Source organism: Camelus bactrianus, chromosome 12, assembly GCF_048773025.1.
Source record: "Camelus bactrianus isolate YW-2024 breed Bactrian camel chromosome 12, ASM4877302v1, whole genome shotgun sequence".
NCBI classification, from domain to species: domain Eukaryota; kingdom Metazoa; phylum Chordata; class Mammalia; order Artiodactyla; family Camelidae; genus Camelus; species Camelus bactrianus.
In genome coordinates, this window is record NC_133550.1 from 70,510,600 (window position 1) to 70,528,078 (window position 17,479).

General features: G+C 52.4%; 2 protein-coding genes across 6 annotated transcripts in view; both read left to right on the forward strand.

Annotated features, from left to right (window-relative positions):
* The window catches only part of SHANK3 (SH3 and multiple ankyrin repeat domains 3), a 50,951-nt gene extending 47,315 nt beyond the window's left edge, over window positions 1-3,636 (forward strand). For 3 of the 5 annotated variants that reach the window (XM_074375876.1, XM_074375877.1, XM_074375875.1), the window contains one exon: window positions 1,095-3,636. In XM_074375876.1, coding sequence (XP_074231977.1) covers window positions 1,095-1,686 — 592 coding nt within the window. In that variant the 3' untranslated portion in view covers window positions 1,687-3,636. Of the gene's footprint in view, window positions 1-31 lie in introns of all 5 variants that reach the window. The other 2 variants (XR_012511035.1, XM_074375878.1) reach the window with 2 other exon arrangements.
* Window positions 3,637-4,885: 1,249 nt separating this feature from the next.
* ACR (acrosin) lies at window positions 4,886-12,228 on the forward strand. Its single transcript, XM_010957330.3, has 5 exons — window positions 4,886-8,788; window positions 9,747-9,953; window positions 10,187-10,470; window positions 10,964-11,109; window positions 11,627-12,228. The coding sequence occupies exons 1-5, from the start codon at window positions 8,712-8,714 to the stop codon at window positions 12,140-12,142; spliced, it is 1,230 nt and encodes a 409-aa protein (XP_010955632.3). The 5' UTR covers window positions 4,886-8,711; the 3' UTR covers window positions 12,143-12,228.
* The last annotated feature ends 5,251 nt before the right edge of the window (window positions 12,229-17,479 follow it).

The window sequence follows — 17,479 nt, forward strand, 5'->3', positions numbered from 1 at the left end:
CTGCCCATCTGCATGTGGCTGCTCTGTCTAGCTGCGCGGTGGTCCTGAGCGCCGGCTGTGTAAGTGAGCATGCCCATCCCATGCCTCTCACTGTCCATGTGCTGCACCTGCCCGCCTGGATCTCTGCTCTGCCTGGCTTCGTGGGGCTTTGGCGCCACTGACAGCCCCCTGAGGCTCCCTTTGACCACAACAGGGGATAGGGAAAGAAATGGGGTGGGGGTGGGGTGCCACACGGGAGTGGGTTTTCTCCGGAGGAGGTCCCCAGGCAGGCCTCCCAACTGTGGCTGTGCTGGGGAGGGGCTGAAGGCCTGGGGTCCTATCAGGTGATGTTGGGAAGTGAGGAACCGCCTGTGGGTGTGTGTGCGTGTGCGTGTGCGCACATGTGCTGCTGTGTCACTGTCATCAGCAGGCCACTGCCACTCTTGCCACTGCTGCTGCATGTATGTAACATGTGTGGGTGCTACTGCTGTTGTGTGCTGTCCTGTGTAGGGAGGCCTAGTGTCCTGGGCGTGCTGCTGCCTCACGCCTGTCCTGCACGTGCCACTGCTCTGTGTGGGTGTGAACACTGCCTGGTGTCTGTCCCAGACCTCACAACTTGTTCAGTCTTGTGCTGCTGCCAGTCTTTATCACGACTCAGCCAGTCCTGCACCAGCCCAGGTCTCTCTGGGTCCTCTCATGAGAACAGAGCTTTATGTGGGGAGTTGTGAGGGCGTCGCAGGAGTTGTACCCTCCAGGGTACGGGTGGATGGAACAGTGCCCAGAGCCGGTATCCGAGGCTGTCAGAGATGAGGCAGCCAACCCTTTGCCCCAGAGGCTGCCTTCACTCTTGGAGCCCCCGTGGGGTGGAGGGGGCCACCCGTTTTCCTACTTACATTCCATTCAGTCTAGGGGGCCCCCTTCCCCAGCAAGGCACTGGCTCTGAGTCTAGGGGCCAGGCCGGGGTAGCCATAGGATCCTACCCTTCTTTCTTCCTCTGGTCCAAAGGCTACCCTCACCGTCCCACCGTCCTCCTGGCCACTGGCCCTGCTCCCCTCTGCCTGCCCCCACCTCGCCTGATGCCCCTCACCTGGCCTTGACCCCCTCTCCCTCCGCAGGCTCTTCAGCAGCCTCGGTGAGCTGAGCTCCATCTCAGCGCAGCGCAGCCCAGGGGGCCCGGGCGGCGGGGCCTCCTACCCGGTGAGGCCCGGCGGCCGCTACCCGGTGGCGCGGCGCGCCCCGAGCCCAGTGAAGCCCGCGTCGCTGGAGCGGGTGGAGGGGCTGGGGGCGGGCGCGGGGGGCGCGGGGCGGCCCTTCGGCCTCACGCCTCCCACCATCCTCAAGTCGTCCAGCCTCTCCATTCCGCACGAGCCGAAGGAGGTGCGCTTTGTGGTGCGCAGCGTGAGCGCGCGCAGCCGCTCGCCCTCGCCTTCGCCGCTGCCCTCGCCAGCGCCTGGCCCCGGCCCCGGGGCCCCCGGCCCGCGCCGGCCCTTCCAGCAAAAGCCCCTGCAACTCTGGAGCAAGTTCGACGTGGGCGACTGGCTGGAGAGCATCCACTTGGGCGAGCACCGCGACCGATTCGAGGACCACGAGATTGAGGGCGCGCATCTGCCGGCGCTCACCAAGGACGACTTCGTGGAGCTGGGCGTCACGCGCGTGGGCCACCGCATGAACATCGAGCGCGCGCTCAGGCAGCTGGACGGCAGCTGACGCCCCACCCTCACCCACTTCCCGGCCGCGCCCTGCGGGCAGGGCCCCCCACTTCTACCCCCGGGCCGCGGGCTCGGCCCGCCCCCTACCTACCCCAACGGCGCCCGGGCCAGGAATGTTGCATGAATCGTCCTGTTTGCTGTTGCTCGGAGACTTGCCCTGTACATTGCTTAGTGCCCTCCTAGGCCGGCGAGCCCCACCCAGCACTCGGTCAGGAAGGGCGCGGGCCAGGGAGGCTGGAGCGGGAGGGGGTTGGGGGCAGGGTGCTCCGGCCTGATCATCTCCCGCACAGCTCCTGGTGGCTACTTTCCCAGAGGGGGGAACCTAGTCCAGCATGCGAGGTCAGGATACACCTTGGTGACTCGGGGGGAGGGGGGAGACATTGGGGTACTCGGTTAGGGGCCAAGGAGCCCCTCTGTTTTGCATATTTTAATCCACTCTATATTTGGAACGAGAAAAGGAACAAATATCTCTGTCCTTAATAGCTTCCCTTTCCCTCCCCTCCAGCCCCCACTGGTTCCGCTGCGGCTGCCCAGTCTTCCATCTCTGGCCCCTCAACTGCCACTGCCACCCCACGTGGGGCGGGGGACGCTCCAGCTGGTCTGGGGTTGGCCAGGGTCCTAGTAACCCGCCCTGGGGCCCCAGCTGGGCACCCTCCCCTCGCTGAGGTACAGCGTGCCCCACCGACCCTTCAGGTGCTGCACGGAGGAGGGGCGGCGGGCAGCCAGTCCTGTTGGGCCCTAGCAAGGTCAGCTGGCCTGGGAGACCATTGCCCTGGGCTGTGGGGGGTGAGGTGGGGGGGGCAGGACCCTGGCACCCGCCCCCAGCTATCTCCCTCACAGGGTCCCTCCCCAGAAGGTGTCTCGCCTCCTCCCCACTCTGTTGGGCAACTACAGCAGAGGGGCCTCCCTGTCTCAGACCCTGAAGTCTCCAGTTCCGCCCTGTGTGTGTGCGCACATGTGCGAGTGTGTGAAACTCGGGGTGTGACTGAGTGTGTCGGAGCCCCGTGTGTGCCTGACTGGAGAGTGGTCCCAAGGGGCCACTCTGGACTAGTGTAGGGGCTTCAGAAGCGTGCACAGGGTGCGTGCATGGGTGTGTGCCTGTGAAAGCGCCCCGTTTCCACTTCCAAAGAAAGTCAGAGGTCGTCTCGTACTCTGGGACCTGCTGTTTGCCCAGCCTGTCCTTCCAGAGCCTCGCCTAACCTGAGCAGGCCTTCTTGGTGAAGCCCTGCTGCTTGGGGAGGCCACCAAGGGCCCTTGGAGGTAGTGCCCCCCCATCGGGCTTCTGAGGGGATCATAGGGGGCCCCTAGAGTCAGGCCACCGCAAGCCCTGGGGGAGAGGCAAAGACCCCAGAGGGCACCCTAGCCCCCTTTACTGTGACTCCTCACACTCAGCAATGACCTGTGGGGTGGGGGGCCCTGGGACATTTTTAAACCTAGGTTTTGGAGTCTGGACTAAGCTCCATCCACGTCACTCACAAGTTTCTGTTTATATTTCTAGCTTTTTTTAATAAAAAGAAAAAAAAATCCAGAAAACAGAAGTTTTCACAGCCCAGGGGCCTGGCACACCGGTCTGTGCCCACCTGCCCCACCCCAGCCCACCGGCCCCATTCCCTGGGCAGAGTCACACCCAGTAACCCTTTCACCAACAGACCAGGTCACACACAGCAGCAGTCACTGTAACAGACTGCCACATACACACTTGTCTCACACTCACCTGTGGGTTTTTGGTTCCGTTCAATTTGGGTTTTTAACTTTACAGGGTCAGTTCCGCTTCACCCCTCCTTTTGTATGGAGTTCCATCTGGGGGATTTCACCCCTGCTCCAGTCCTGAGGCCTCCTGACCCTGACGTTGTGATACATCCCACAGAGATCTATGTTTCTTATATAATTATTATTATTATTGATAATTATTATAATATTATTATGTAATAAATTTATAAGAAATGAAGTCATGTCTCAGTTGCCTGCTCGGGGAGGTATCGGGAGCACAAACTCTGCCGCCCCTTGGCCAGGTCTCACGAGCCTCTCCAGCCTTGAGTGAGCCCTCAGCTGTGCGGTGCTGACCTCAGTGCCCCGTCTCCGACTCAGTCTCTTTGCTGACCTCCACGCCCATGTGTCTGACTTCTTTTTGCATCTCCGAGTCCTGCTGGACTTGAGCCTGTACTTCCTGAGCTGGAAGCTTTTCTCTCTACTCACCAGCTCAGTGAGTGACCCTTCCTGAGCTAGAAGTCCGGCTGTCCTCCATGGCCCCGTCCCCTTCTCCACCAGTGTCCAGATACTTCTAAATTCTGCTGCTCCTGTCTTTGAACCCTTTCATGTCTGTCCCTGCTGTCCTGCCGCCACAGTGTCTGCCCATGTTTAGGCCTTCTCCCTCCGAGCCAGCTTCCACCAGCAATGATGTGGCAAGTCCTGTGTGGTACCTGGTAGAGGGTGGCTGGCTCATAGGAAAGGCAGAGCACCTCAGTGAGTGAAAGGAGGAGGAACAGTGAGGTGAGTGGATGGACACTTTCCCATGAACGAGCAAAGGAGACACAGAGGGAGCCATGGGAGTGTGGAGACTGCAGGGCCCAGGACTGAGAGAGGGCCGGGGCTGCAGGGATGTGACCTCAGAACAGTGGGGCTTGGGGAGGGGCAGTGGGTGCAGAGCCTGCCATGCTGGGCCAGGGAGGAGTGTGATGTGACACATGACAGATGTAGACCTCGATTCAGGTCATCACCGGGTCAGGGTGGGGCTGGGCAATGCCTCCAGGAAAGTGTAAGAGAGTAAGAATCGTTGACGGAATGAAGCCTTGTGGGCAGAAGAGGGATGGATTCAGGTGTCTTTGCCCAGAGGAGCTCTGAGGGGCAGATGAAGGCTTGGATGGCCTGCCAGGGAAGACAAAGGCCCTTGTGAGGCTGGGATGGTGAGTGCCTGGCAGTGGGACCTTCAGAGAGGCTTGCCACCTGTGCAGAAAGCCCACAATTTCAAATTTTCAATATATATATTTTCTTGTTGTTGTATTTTCAAGTTAGAATCTGTGGTCGTCATACAGGAGAGACCAAGAAGGAAGTCGAGGAATGAGGAGGATCCAAGTGTGGGGGCAAAGGTGGAGCATGGTGGCAACTTGGGGGTTGGCCCCTCTGAGCTGCACGTGGAATCCTGGGTCTCCCTGGGACTGGGTCTGGAGCTTGGGGCAAGTCCAGCTTTTCAACGGAGGAGAGGAAGAGCACAGGGAGGGGGCCAGCCGTCTATGGAAGTGCCATCACGGCCCCCAGGGACCTGGGGAAGAAGACCATATCCCCACCCCAAGTCAGAAGCCACCCCAATGTCTCAGAAGATGACCGGAACACTCAAGGCGGGCCAGAGATGCCCACCAGAGACGGTGGAGAGATGGCTGAGGGACTGAGTGGGATGAGCCTCCAGATACCCCAGGGCAGACACTTCCTCACATGCGGCTAGGGACTCCCTTCCCCGTTCTGGCCTCATCATGACCACACAGTGTTCCAGCTTTACCCTCTCAGGGGCCCTAAGCAACTCAACAACCCTCTCTCTGGAACCTGGAGCAAAGGCTGTGGCTCCAGCTCTCCCTTACCACCAGCCGTCCCCATGGTCTTGTGGGACACTCTGGGGTGGGGCCTGGTCATTAAGGCTGGATGGACGACGAGGTTTCTGCCCTGCAGAGAGCTATGCCCGAGAATAGCAGGGCCGGGTGGGAGTGAGCAGGAAGGGGAGAAGTGAGAGACGGACAGGTGGGAGCGGGCAGGGCTTAGGGATGGAGTTGGGGTTGGCCTGCTCAGGTGAATAGGTGGGGGATCCAGAAGTCAGCAGGAGCAGGGGGATGGAAGGAGTGGACTAGAGAACAGGGAGGAGGAGTCTCATTCGGAGAAGGAGAGGGGTCCTGCTCCCTGTACTGGGAGCCCCACCTTGGCCTGAGCCAAGCCCCCAGCAGCCATTGAGACCCTGTCCTCTGGCCCTGGAACCCTAACTGTCCTGTACCTTCCCAACGCCCTCCTTTGCGCTTGGGAACAGCATGGAGAAGGCAAACAAAGTCACTCTTAGTCGAGGTGTTTGTTGCTTCCGCTAGGTTTGGTGACAAAATTGAACCTGCTGGTCTTGTGCCTAAGCTTCAACCCGTGACTGTGGCTGGGAGCAGGTACTGTCGCCCCTTCTACAGTCAGAAGTGGGTGCTGCTGTGCAGAGTCAAATAGTAATTGTCTTCGACAATCTAGACACCGTGAGTCTTTGACCTTTGCTCTTGCAGAACCCATAAGTGTTTTGAAAAGCTAGGTACCAGTTTTCATTTTGAAGTTTATGTCTAACGTCTTCATCCTATGTTTAATTACTTACGGAGGTTGTGATTTCCAGAAAACTAAACATATAAATATTTAAAATAAATGGTTACATCATTCTATTACACGATTCTCAAGGACCTAAATACCATATCAATTTTATGCCCATCAAAGTCCCATAAAAACACTTGAATAATCTTTCCTTTAACAAAACTCTAATATCACTTCTAGAATTCTTGCTGTCATTTCTCGAACTATATCTCTAGAGTCTTTTTTGGTTACTTTATCAGGCACAATCTGACACTCAGTTGAAATAAACAAGGCCTCAGGTTGGTGACATAGGACCCTGTGACCCTCAGAGGAGGTGAGGCCACCTGAGATGAAAGCAAAAGAGAGGGAGGGACACGTACACACACCTTGGACATTTAAGTGGGGGGAAGAATCCTCCAGAAACTCAAATAGAAGAAACAAGCCCTGTGACACTGAGGTGTGGGAAATGAGAGACCCTAGCAGATAAAAGTACCCCAGAGCCCTGAAACTGACACGGGGGGCGGGTCCTCCTTACTGTCAGGTGGAGGAGAGAGGGGCCTCCTAACACACAGTAGCAGAGGTAGGAATCTCGTGACACTCAAATAGTTGATATTCTTGAGATCTGATTGCAATAACACAAGGGAAACAAACCCTCCTGTTTGGCAGGAAGGGCACTAATGAGCACTGAACTCAAGTAAGGAAGTGAGATCATCCTGCCGCTCCCTGGGGGAGTGAGGCCTTGCCGCTCCCTGGTGAATAAAGGTGAGATGTCCTGGCTCAGTAATAGGGAAGGCCCTTCAGACCTGCGCTGAGAGTAGATTTGGGGGCAGTCATGCAGAGAAAATGATAGCTTCCTGACAGTCAGTTACGAGAGGAGGTCTCTGGACACTGGAGAGGAAATGAGACATCCTGACCAACAGGTGGAAGAAACGGAAACATCAGACACTCGGGGAAGATGCGGCCTCATGACGCTCAGCTGCGGGGGATGAGGCACGCCTTCACTGATGTCGGGGAGAGGAGGCCCCCAGTCACTTGGAGAGAAGAGGTGGAGCCTCCAGACACAGAGCAGGAGACGTGAGGCCCGTCAGGTAGAGACGAGACCTCCTGACACACTGGTGGGAGGGATACCGTGGAGACACTCAGGACATGTAAGACTGCCTTGCAGTCAGAGGAAGAGATGAGATTTCACGACTCTCAGCTGGGGACGGTGAGACCTCAAGACACCCAGGAAGGAGAAAACCTTCAACAGTCAAGGAGCTGGGACACTTATATAGAGTAGAGGAGACCTCAAGACACTCAGGTAGAGAAGATGGACGTACATGGCGTGCAGGTAGGGAGAGCCGGGTACGCTCAAGCAGGGGATGGGAGACTCCATGGCAGTCGGTGGGGGATACAAGAATTCCTGACACTCCAGCACGGCGGTCGAAACCTCAGAGTGCTCTTACAGGTGAGGTGCAACCTCTTGGCAGGTAAAGGATATGAAACCTCTTGGTTCTCAGGTAGAAAAGATGGGACAAAGTGACACTCAGGTGGTGGAGATGAGGCCTTTGGCCCTGAGACAGAAGGAAAGAGAAATCGTTAACATTCAGGGAGAGGAGATGCTAGCTCCCTGATAACCAGGTGAGGTGTACGAGACCTGCTGGATATTCAGCTGAGGGGGAAGGGACCTCCTGAAAGTTACATGGGCTGAGAGAACAGGACAGGCACTTAGAGGAGATGCTCAGGGAGAGGGAGCAAGGCCATGTGGCAACCTGAAAACTCGTGACACCTGGAGAGAGGACAGGAGGTGTCCTAACACTCGGGTGGGAGGGGGACCCGTGACACTCCTGTAGGTGGGCTCAGGACACTCCCATGGGTAAGCTGAGACCTTCTCCTCATGTACAGGAGCTAAGATGACCCCCCAGCAGGTGGGGGTGCGACCTCCTCACCCTCTTGCAGGGGAGGTCCGACATTTTAACATCCAGGTATGTGAGGTGAGCATTTATCTACTCTGGGAGGTGAGATGCTGTCTCCTGCCAGTCAGAAGAAACAATACTTTACGCTATTCACAGAACTGTGCCGAGAATTTCCGACACTCAGGTATAGGAGACATCACCCTGCTGCACGTAGGTCCCAGAGAGGAGACCCGGGACCTTCGGGTGGAAGATATGAGACCTTGTGATACTCAGCAGTGGATAGAGAGTGGGCTTCGTAGTCCTAAGTTAGGGAAGTTCAAAATGTCTCCTTGGAAAGGATGCAGACAGCACACACTTGGAAGAAGGAAGGACAGTTTGTCCCTCACAGTGTTAAGGGTCTGTCCACTTGGACAGCTTGACTCCCTTTAACTGCTGACTTATTGCACCATCTTGCTGCCGAGGGGCTGAGCTGCCCCTCAGTCTGTAAACTGGAATGGGACTGTGGTTACAGCTTGTGTGAGGGTCAGACCCTGACCTGCACAAAGCTGGAACCTCAGATGATGTGGGACCTTGGAAGGTAGCTGGCACTGAAGATCCTGGCCTTGGGACAGAGGGAGGGGACTGCAGGCGAGCCCGTCTGGCCGCACGGGTTGAGGGCGCCTGTGCAGGAAGTTGAGAAGTCACTTCGGCGTGAACTGGTTGAACTAACGGGCCCCTAACTGATGTGATTGCTGGAAGGTGGGGGCTGGGAGGTCACCTTGCTGATTGGTCAGGAGGCCATGGAGCTTTGTGAGGTCACTGGGCTTCTAGGCCAGGCTGGGGCAGCAGTATGGTAGAGATGCTACCAACTGCCGTTCTGCTGGTCTTGGCTGCATCTGTGGTCGCCACAGACAACAACACCTGTGAGTAAGTATCAGGGACACCTCTGTGGGGTGGGGTGTCTTCTGAATAACAGACTCCCTCAGCGCAGGGCCAGGGAGGAAGCCACAGTGGGGCCTAAGCGTTCCCTCACATTTCACAGCGCCTGTGACTCACAACCCCAAGTCAGACCCTCCCTGCTTCCAATATCATCAGCCCCCAGACGCCCCGTTTCCTCCTGAGGCAGACCCCGGGCTCCCGCAGCACAGAGACCCGCACCTCCTCCCCGCCCAGTGACTGCCTGCACGGCCTCATGATATCAAGTCTCGATTCTCAGGAGCCCCTGCCCTCCTGCAGCTAATAAGGTGCCCCACCCTGCAGCTGATCCAAAATGCCCCAGGGTGTCGTCATGTGATACCTCTAGGACCTCCACGCCATGTGTAGACTCCCAGAGCCCCCAAGGTACCCCACGACTCCCAAACGACTGTGGTCTCTCACCAGCAGCACAGCACCCAGACCGCCCTCCTCTGGATCGCCACTGCTCCCAGTATGCCCCCTCCCCTGGGGTCACTTTATCTGCCTATGGCTGCTCTCCTCCCATCACTGTCCAACCCAACCCTGCAGCCCCAAGACCCCGGGGCTCATCCCTGAGTGTCCCACCCAAGATGACCTCCGTCCACTCCCACCTTTGGCCTCCCCTCTGCCCAAGGATCTCTCCCCATACTTCTAGGGCCCTTACCTGTCCTAGCTGCCTATGGCCCCAACTCTGCCCACCTTGTAATCACACTCACGAGACCCAAGAAATCTCACCCCTCAGAATCATTCCCTGGAGGCTGTGGCTTCTTGTCTCGTCAAACCCACATGGCACCACCCCATGAGGCTGCCCCTAGGCCCCCCAGCTCTTCCCCACCTCTGCCAGCCCCATCCCCACTGTGGCCCTGCTGTGGAGGTGCCAGGACAAGCTGTGCCTTTCTTGGCTTGAGCTGTGCCCCTGGTCTCCCCCCAGCGGCCCCTGTGGGTTACGATTCAGGCAGAGCCCGCAAGGGGGCATGCGCATCGTCGGAGGGCGGCCTGCGGCACTCGGGTCCTGGCCCTGGATGGTCAGCCTCCAGGCCTTCTCATATGTCGACAGCCGGAGGTACCACAGGTGCGGGGGCACCTTGCTGAACTCCCACTGGGTGCTTACTGCGGCGCACTGCTTCAGGAACAAAAGGTACGTGGGGGACACGCGGAGGGGAGTCTTCAGAAAGGCTCTTCTCAGAAAGCGACATTCTCCAGAGGTCTCTGTGCAGAGTGTCCCTGGGGCTGTGGGCAAGAAGACTGAGTGGTTGAGCCAGACCTTGCTGGGGTGGGACCGGTGGGGGGGGTCTGCGGGTCCCGTTCATCAGAGGTTCCTGTCCAGCCAGTCCACAGTGAGAGTGACCTGGCTGACCTCTGTGCTCACAGGAAAGTTGCTGACTGGAGACTGATCTTTGGAGCAAAGGAAATTGTGTGGGGAAACAACAAGCCTGTGAAGCCGCCCCTGCAGGAGAGATTTGTTGAGAAAATCATCATTCATGAGAAATACTCCCCTGGCTCAGAGGAAAATGACATCGCTCTCATAAAGATCACCCCTCCTGTTCCATGTGGACAGTTCATCGGACCAGGCTGCCTGCCCCAATTTAGGGCAGGCCCACCCAGAATTCCCCAGATGTGCTGGGTGACTGGCTGGGGATACCTAAAAGAGAATGGTGAGTAGGGGCCAGGGCTCCCAGGGGGAGAACTGCTGATCCTCCACTTGGTGGTCTCTGAGGCGAAGGGGTCACTCCTGGCCCAGCCCCTCTCAGTCCCCATCATAGTGCTGACAGTGGAGTTTCCTCACATCTCAGCTGGTCTTCTAAAGCCCCCATCCACGTTAACGTGATTCTTCAGCTGCACCCATCCATCCTCTGTCTGCCCTCTGTTCACCGTGCACATCCTTCCACTCTTCCTTCTCCTGTTTCCTCTCCCCATGCACCTGATAGCACTCCTCCACTCCAACACCCATCTCCCGTCTGCTCTTCCAGCCATGTATTTTCTTCCCTTCAGGAGCATTCTAAGGAGAGTCCGGGGGCGTTGACTTTCATGGATCTCATGTTTAAGTAGAGCATTAGTGGACGGTAGGGGTTCAGTGGAGAGAGGAAGGCAGGGCTTTACCAGAACACGTCTTCCGTGATCACTGACCGCTCAATCACCTGGCTGTAGCCGCCAGGACATCACCTATACTGCAGGAGGCACGTGTGAACCTCATCGATCTTGACTTATGTAACTCGACCCAGTGGTACAATGGGCGCGTTCATTCGACCAATGTGTGCGCGGGGTACCCTGAAGGCAAGATTGACACCTGCCAGGTAACTTTCCTTCGTGTTCCCAGGCCACTGCGGACACCTCTTTTTTGGATCCCTGAGCAAATTTCCCTGGTCCCACCTTCCAGCATCTACAGTCACACTGAGGATGGGAAGTGACACCCACCAGCTGCCCCGACAAAGAATCAGGCACCACACTCAGAACTGTATCTTACCCTAACACGGAGATCACATGCCGCAAACACTACCCCTGAAGAGAATGTTTGCCTCTCTTCACCAGAAAGCAAAACAGCCAAGTCCACCGCACACACACACTCATGTAAGCATGTAAAGCCACACGTATGGACACACAGGTTTGCTCATCTCCCCTCCTCATGACAGGCCACACACTCCTCACATCCCAACTGAAGCTGCTGGTACCAGCTCAGACTTCAGCACCACCACTGTGTTCATGGCAGCAGGAAGCCACACGGCTCCAGCAAGTGTCCTCCTAGAGTCTATGGCCCATCTGGGCAAGGGAAGTGGCTTGGGCCGAGAGTGACTTCTGTTTCCTTCTGGGCAGGGGGACAGCGGCGGGCCTCTCATGTGCAGAGACAACACGGGAAGCGCCTATGTGGTCGTGGGAGTCACAAGCTGGGGGGTAGGCTGCGCTCGAGCCAAGCGCCCTGGAGTCTACACGTCCACCTGGGCCTACCTGAACTGGATCGCATCCAAGATTGGTTCCAGCGCCTTGTACATGGTTCAGCCAGGCACTCCGCCCCCTCCTACTTCCCAGGCACCTCCAGCTAGACCTGCTTCTGCTCAGGTTTCTGGTCACCCATCCTGGTACTTCCAACAGCTTCCTCGACCACCTCCCTTCAAGCAACCCCAGCCCCAGCCTCCAGCCGTGTACCGACCCCCACGGCCACCCCCACCGCCACCCCCACCCCAGCCTCCCACTAAACCTCCCCAAGCACTTTCTTTTGCCAAGCGACTACAGCAACTCATAGAAGTCTTGAAGGAGAAGACTTTTCTTAATGAAAAGGGTTATTCTGAAATGGAGATCACAGACCTCCCAGAACTACCTGCCTCCTCCTGATCTGACACCATTCCCAATGGACCTAGCGAACCCCTCAAGCCTGAGGAAAAAAAGATGAAATAAATGAATATATACACATAAAGAGATGCTTTCTGACTTCTCCCTGTCTACCCTCCCCAACTCAATCCAAACCTTCCCCCACAGTCTACCCTCCCTCCACGCACCCTCCAACAAGTTGGAATTAATGTCAGTTGTCGTTTTTGTAAATCTTGATTTTAAGGTGATCTGGGGCTGTGTCATAATTAGTGTCTCTGCACTAAATCAATGGGCCTCACAGCTTCTGTGAGGGGAGCTGCCTGGAAATGAAGGGGCATATGTCCAAGTCTCCTGGAGGCCACGTTCTCCTGGTAGAGACAGGCCCATGAGCGGGATCTGTCCTCAGTGTGTTTCTTTTCTCCTTGAGGTGGAACATTTTGCTCTGGGCCTGTAATCTGGGGCTAACACTTGGGTCTCCTTTCTGGAGAGACAGGGCCTCTGCTCAAGGACTGGTCTGCTGGGAGGCCATAGACTGTGGGGCCTGCAGAGGCGGCGGTGGGCTCTTGTGCGCCTTCTGCAAGCTTCCCATGCACATGAGCAGGTTCAAAATCTAGCCCCTCATTTCTTCACGGCTCGTGTTGCTCTGTGATGGCATTTCTTCTTTTAGCACACAGATGTCTCCGTATTAGCACACACAGACAGCAGGGACAGTTATGAGCCGTGGGTCCCATTTCCTTCCCAGGAGGGGATGCCTAGTTTCCCAAAGCTGCTTTCCCTGGATGTGTCCATGTCCCCAAGTCTAAGCCAGCTGGTTCTAATCAGACTCATCGGTCCTTACCAATCTCACAAGTCTTCTAGTTTTCACTGAAAAATTATGCATGCAGCAGTTTACAAGTGAAGCGAGATGCTCTGGTCTGCCTTCTTGTTGCGTGGACGCTCTAACCCTGAAGATGGCTCACAGGTCCTGGCACACTGGGGCAGGAGGCACAGGGCGGGAAGGGAAAAGCTGTAGGTGGGACTAAGGCCAGAGTGCCTCCAGGCATCTGAGGGACAGGCTCACTCTTTCCTTGTGCAATCAGTAGGCAAATGTTAAGTATTCAAGAAAAGAATTCATATGAATCATATTGCTAGGAAAGATAACAGAAAATGATTTAACAGAGGCTAAACCTGCACATGGTAAAACTCTGACAAGAGCATGGTGTCAGGAATATCAGATACACAATAATGAGACTTACGGGATGGAGGTTTAATTGTGCGAAATCTTATCATATTTGCAAGGAAAAACTGATTCCAATGAATATCGCTGTAAATTTTAAATGGAAGTGGAACAAGATACAGGTAGTTAATTTTCACTGTGTAGAAAACTCATCAAGAAATAGAATTTAGCTTGTTGGGGTTTTCTGCAGAAACTACATTCTTGGCAAAGAATCATCAGTAACCTGCTCTGGTCACTACAGATGAGCCTTTGTAGGGACATGTTCTCATGGGGTAAGTATTCAGAAGTGGAAGAGGGGTATAGCTCAGTGGTAGAGCATTGGACTGCAGAAGCGGAATGGCTGGCTTGTATAGGAGGGTACATCCCAAAACCCTCAGTGCAATCAACATGGTGAACATACCCACCACTCCCAAAAGCTCCTTGTGGCAGTTTGTAGTCCCCGCCCCTCCGCCCAAGGCAACCTCTGATCTGCTTTCTCTCACTATAAAGTTTGCATTTTTAAAAATTTTAAATTAAAGGAATCACACATCAAGTACTTTTTTTTTTTTAAGTCTAGCTTCCATCACTCAGCATAATCATTTTGAGATTCATCTATACGGTAGTGTGTTCAGCAGTTAATTTTTATTGCTGAGTATTTCATCATACGGCTATACCACTATTTTTCTATTCACTGTTGATTTTTGGTTATGTTACAAATAAAGCAGCTATGAGCATTCATTTACAAGGCTTTGTATGGACATATGCATTCATATCTCTTAGCTGAATAGCTATTGTGGAATGGCTGGGTCATATGATAGGTGTATGTTCAGTATTTTTAAAAACTGCCAAAGTGATTTTCAAAATGGTTGAAACTTTTCACACTCCCACCCACAGTGTATGAGAGTTCCAGGCCTCTAGTCCCTCACCAGCACCTGGCATGGTCAGTCTACTTTTAGTCATTCTGGTAGGTGTGTGGTAATATTTCACTTGTGGAGTTTTTTCCATAAACAAATGTAGTTATGACTAAGTTTAAAGCATTCTGAAAGAATACAGTTCAGATTTCTTATCAGTGGTGTAACAGGACAATAACTTGATAGTAACAAAATGCGGAAGGACACCTAGGGGAAAAGAGGTAGACAGAAAGAAAGAAGCATGAAATAAATGTATCTGAGCAGACTTTGGATTTTTCAAGCATCACAGACATCAGTGGAAAGCAGAAGGAAATACCAACAGCAGTTCATAGAACAACTTCTCCACTGAACTGCAGCTCATGCCTCTGTTGCACTAATTCCAGAAGCAACCTGCTTAAGAAAGAGGAGGGCTATTTCCTATGTAAAATACTCCACAATTTTCAGTCTCTTGGAACTTGTTTGCTGATGTTGTGAAGGAAAAGCCAGGCTGGGCCTACTTGTAAATCCAAGTTTAACAAGCGTCGGATTACTGATCTGAGTTCTGCTGGGCTAACTCGTGAATCTAAGTTAGTAAGTGTTGGTTTACTGATTCCCTGCTCATTTTTTTTTTTTTTTTCTTGTTAGCCAGCTGGATTTTCAGAGAGACAGATCTGGGCTTGGAATGTCAGTTTGCTACCTCCCTGCCTCTGCTTTTGTGATAATGATGCTGCTAAAGCTGTTCTGTGCCTATCGGCTGAATACCCCAAGCTTGTAATTAACCCTATAAAACCTCATGCACACATCTTGGAGGTGCTCAGAGCCTCGGAGCAGAAGCCCCTCTGAACCCGCCGTAATAAATCTGAGTACTCCAACCCTCTGAGTGGTGCTTGTTTCTTGGCTGGCCTGTCATTTCCATAACAATGTCACTACATCCAAATAACAGTACTTTAAAACAGAATTCTCAGATGTTTTATAATGCTATACATTCTTCAAGGTGAACAAAATTGTGTTCAGGTCTCAATTAATTTGAAGGTTAAATTAAAAATAACATCCAAGCAGGTCTTTGTTCATCACACTCATGCATCTATTACACAAAATAGACAAAAGCTATTTTCTGAACTAAATTCTTCTAGATACGGAGCAAAACTCAAATGTTACACTCAGTACTCTTTATGATATCTTTCTTAACATGAGTCTTGAAAGTGTTGCATGGAACCTTAAAAAGCCATTTAGTGTTTCCCTTAATATTTAAATTCTTTATTTTCTTAAGAAAAAAGATTTCAAATAGAAGACTTCATGGCAATTCCTGCCTAAGAAGTTCTTAATCTCAAACATTTCACACTGCCTTTTAAAACAATGACTAAACAGACCCTTATTCCCTCTTGTTCTGTCCTCACAGGAGATGGAGAACAACTAATCACATTACTTCTTACTTTGAATCCTTTAATCAAAGTCCCAATAACTTAAAACTTAATAAACCACGTCAACAGCTTTTTCCTCCTCAGAGCAAAAGGATCTCAATTTTTTAAACTTTTTCTCAGAGGTCTTATTTTACAATCTATACTTTATTCCTTTTTATTTCTGCTGCTGCAGCTCCTTCTGCGTGCCCACGGGGCCCGAAGACAGCACACTAGCAGGAGCTGAGTTAGTAAAAGGGATGCTTTTTCCCACCTCCTAGTTCTCACAGAACTAGGCCTCTGTTAAATTATTGCTAATAAAGAAAAGCAGCTGACTCACTTCCTGCTCATCATAGTAACAAATAAACACAAGTCAGCAACTTGGCCACAGTCAGTTTACTCCCTACTTTTGGAGGGCAGGTAGGTTTGTCCTTCGCAGGAAGCGTTTCCTGTGAGGCCTCACTGACCTTCTGTTGCTTGTCTGTACTTTTAGTTTCCAGTGTGTGCTTTGGCCTTGCCCCACTTGTTTTTCCCTTTTCCCCAAACTCTAGAAAATTTGAGTTTTGATCTGCATGCTCAAGGAGAATTCATTCATTTCCATGATATCATTCCTCGTGGAAAAGATAAACAACATGGAGTCCAAGGCTGAAGCTTACTGGCTAGCACTGGAGTCTCTCCTGGCTGGCTCGGGTGATGGCCGCGCTTTCTTGTCAGCCAGGTGTGGGGGCTCCGCCAAGCTCTTGATAAGCATCACTCAGGCTCAGAGCTTGGCTGGAACCAAGTGATTCCTCAGTCTACGTACTTCGGGAATGTTTGTAAGATTCTGTTTTTGATTTTTTGATTTTTAAATTTTTGAGGTAAGAATCCAAGCTTCAATAACTTTTTACCTTCATTAAGATGTTAAATAGTAAATATTGCATTATATTAAAGCACTCAAATAAAACTGTTCTTTTCATGTAGAATGACACTGAGGACATGGCTTAGTGACCATGAATGGGCTGTCACACCATTCAGCTCCCCCTTGTTCTTCAGGCACCAGAACACAGATACTCAAGCCAAATACACATACTTTTCATATGTAGAGTATTGATCATACCATTTGGTAAAATAAAGGCTATTTCCTAAATAACGATCTACATCCTTAAAAACAAGTAAAACAAACAAACAAAAAAACCCCTACATATTTCTTCAGTGCAAAGCCTTTGAAAACAAATGCATTCCAAACAGTGGTGCTCTGCATTTAGCTGGCTGTCCGCTGTCTAAGTCACACAAGACCCAGCTGTCGGAAAGTAAGGGAGGAACAAATTGGCGATAGTGGAGACACAATGGCTAGAAAGTTATATGTAGATTATACGCATTCAGCCAAATGTTACCTGCAACAAATAGAACCATGATTTATGAGCATTCTAATCAGTTCAAACTTTGTGTTATTATCATTATTATTGTAGAAAATAAGCTCTCTAGTGCCGCTGCCCTCCCCCAGAGGCAGTCTGCTTGGGGTGGTCACATTCAAGGCCTTGAGATCGCTGCCTCTTCACTACACCACGTGCGTTTCAGTGCTTTGTGAAACACAGGGCAGAACACACTTTAAAAAGATTAAACAGCACTTCTCTACTAAGTTATTATTCGGAAGACCACAGAATCTAGCAAAAATGACCTTCCAAGATTTTTTTCCACATTAAAACTAATATACGGTTCTCATACGATCAGAAATTCTGTAGAGGTCAGCAAGATGTTAGAATAAACTGGAATTTTAGTGTTTCATAACACCCCAAATCTGTTTGTTTTATATCTTAATAACAGCATAATAAATCTACTTACAAAAATATAATTCAAAAGTTAGACTTCTAAATAAATTCAGAGCACCTTTTTCAGTTCA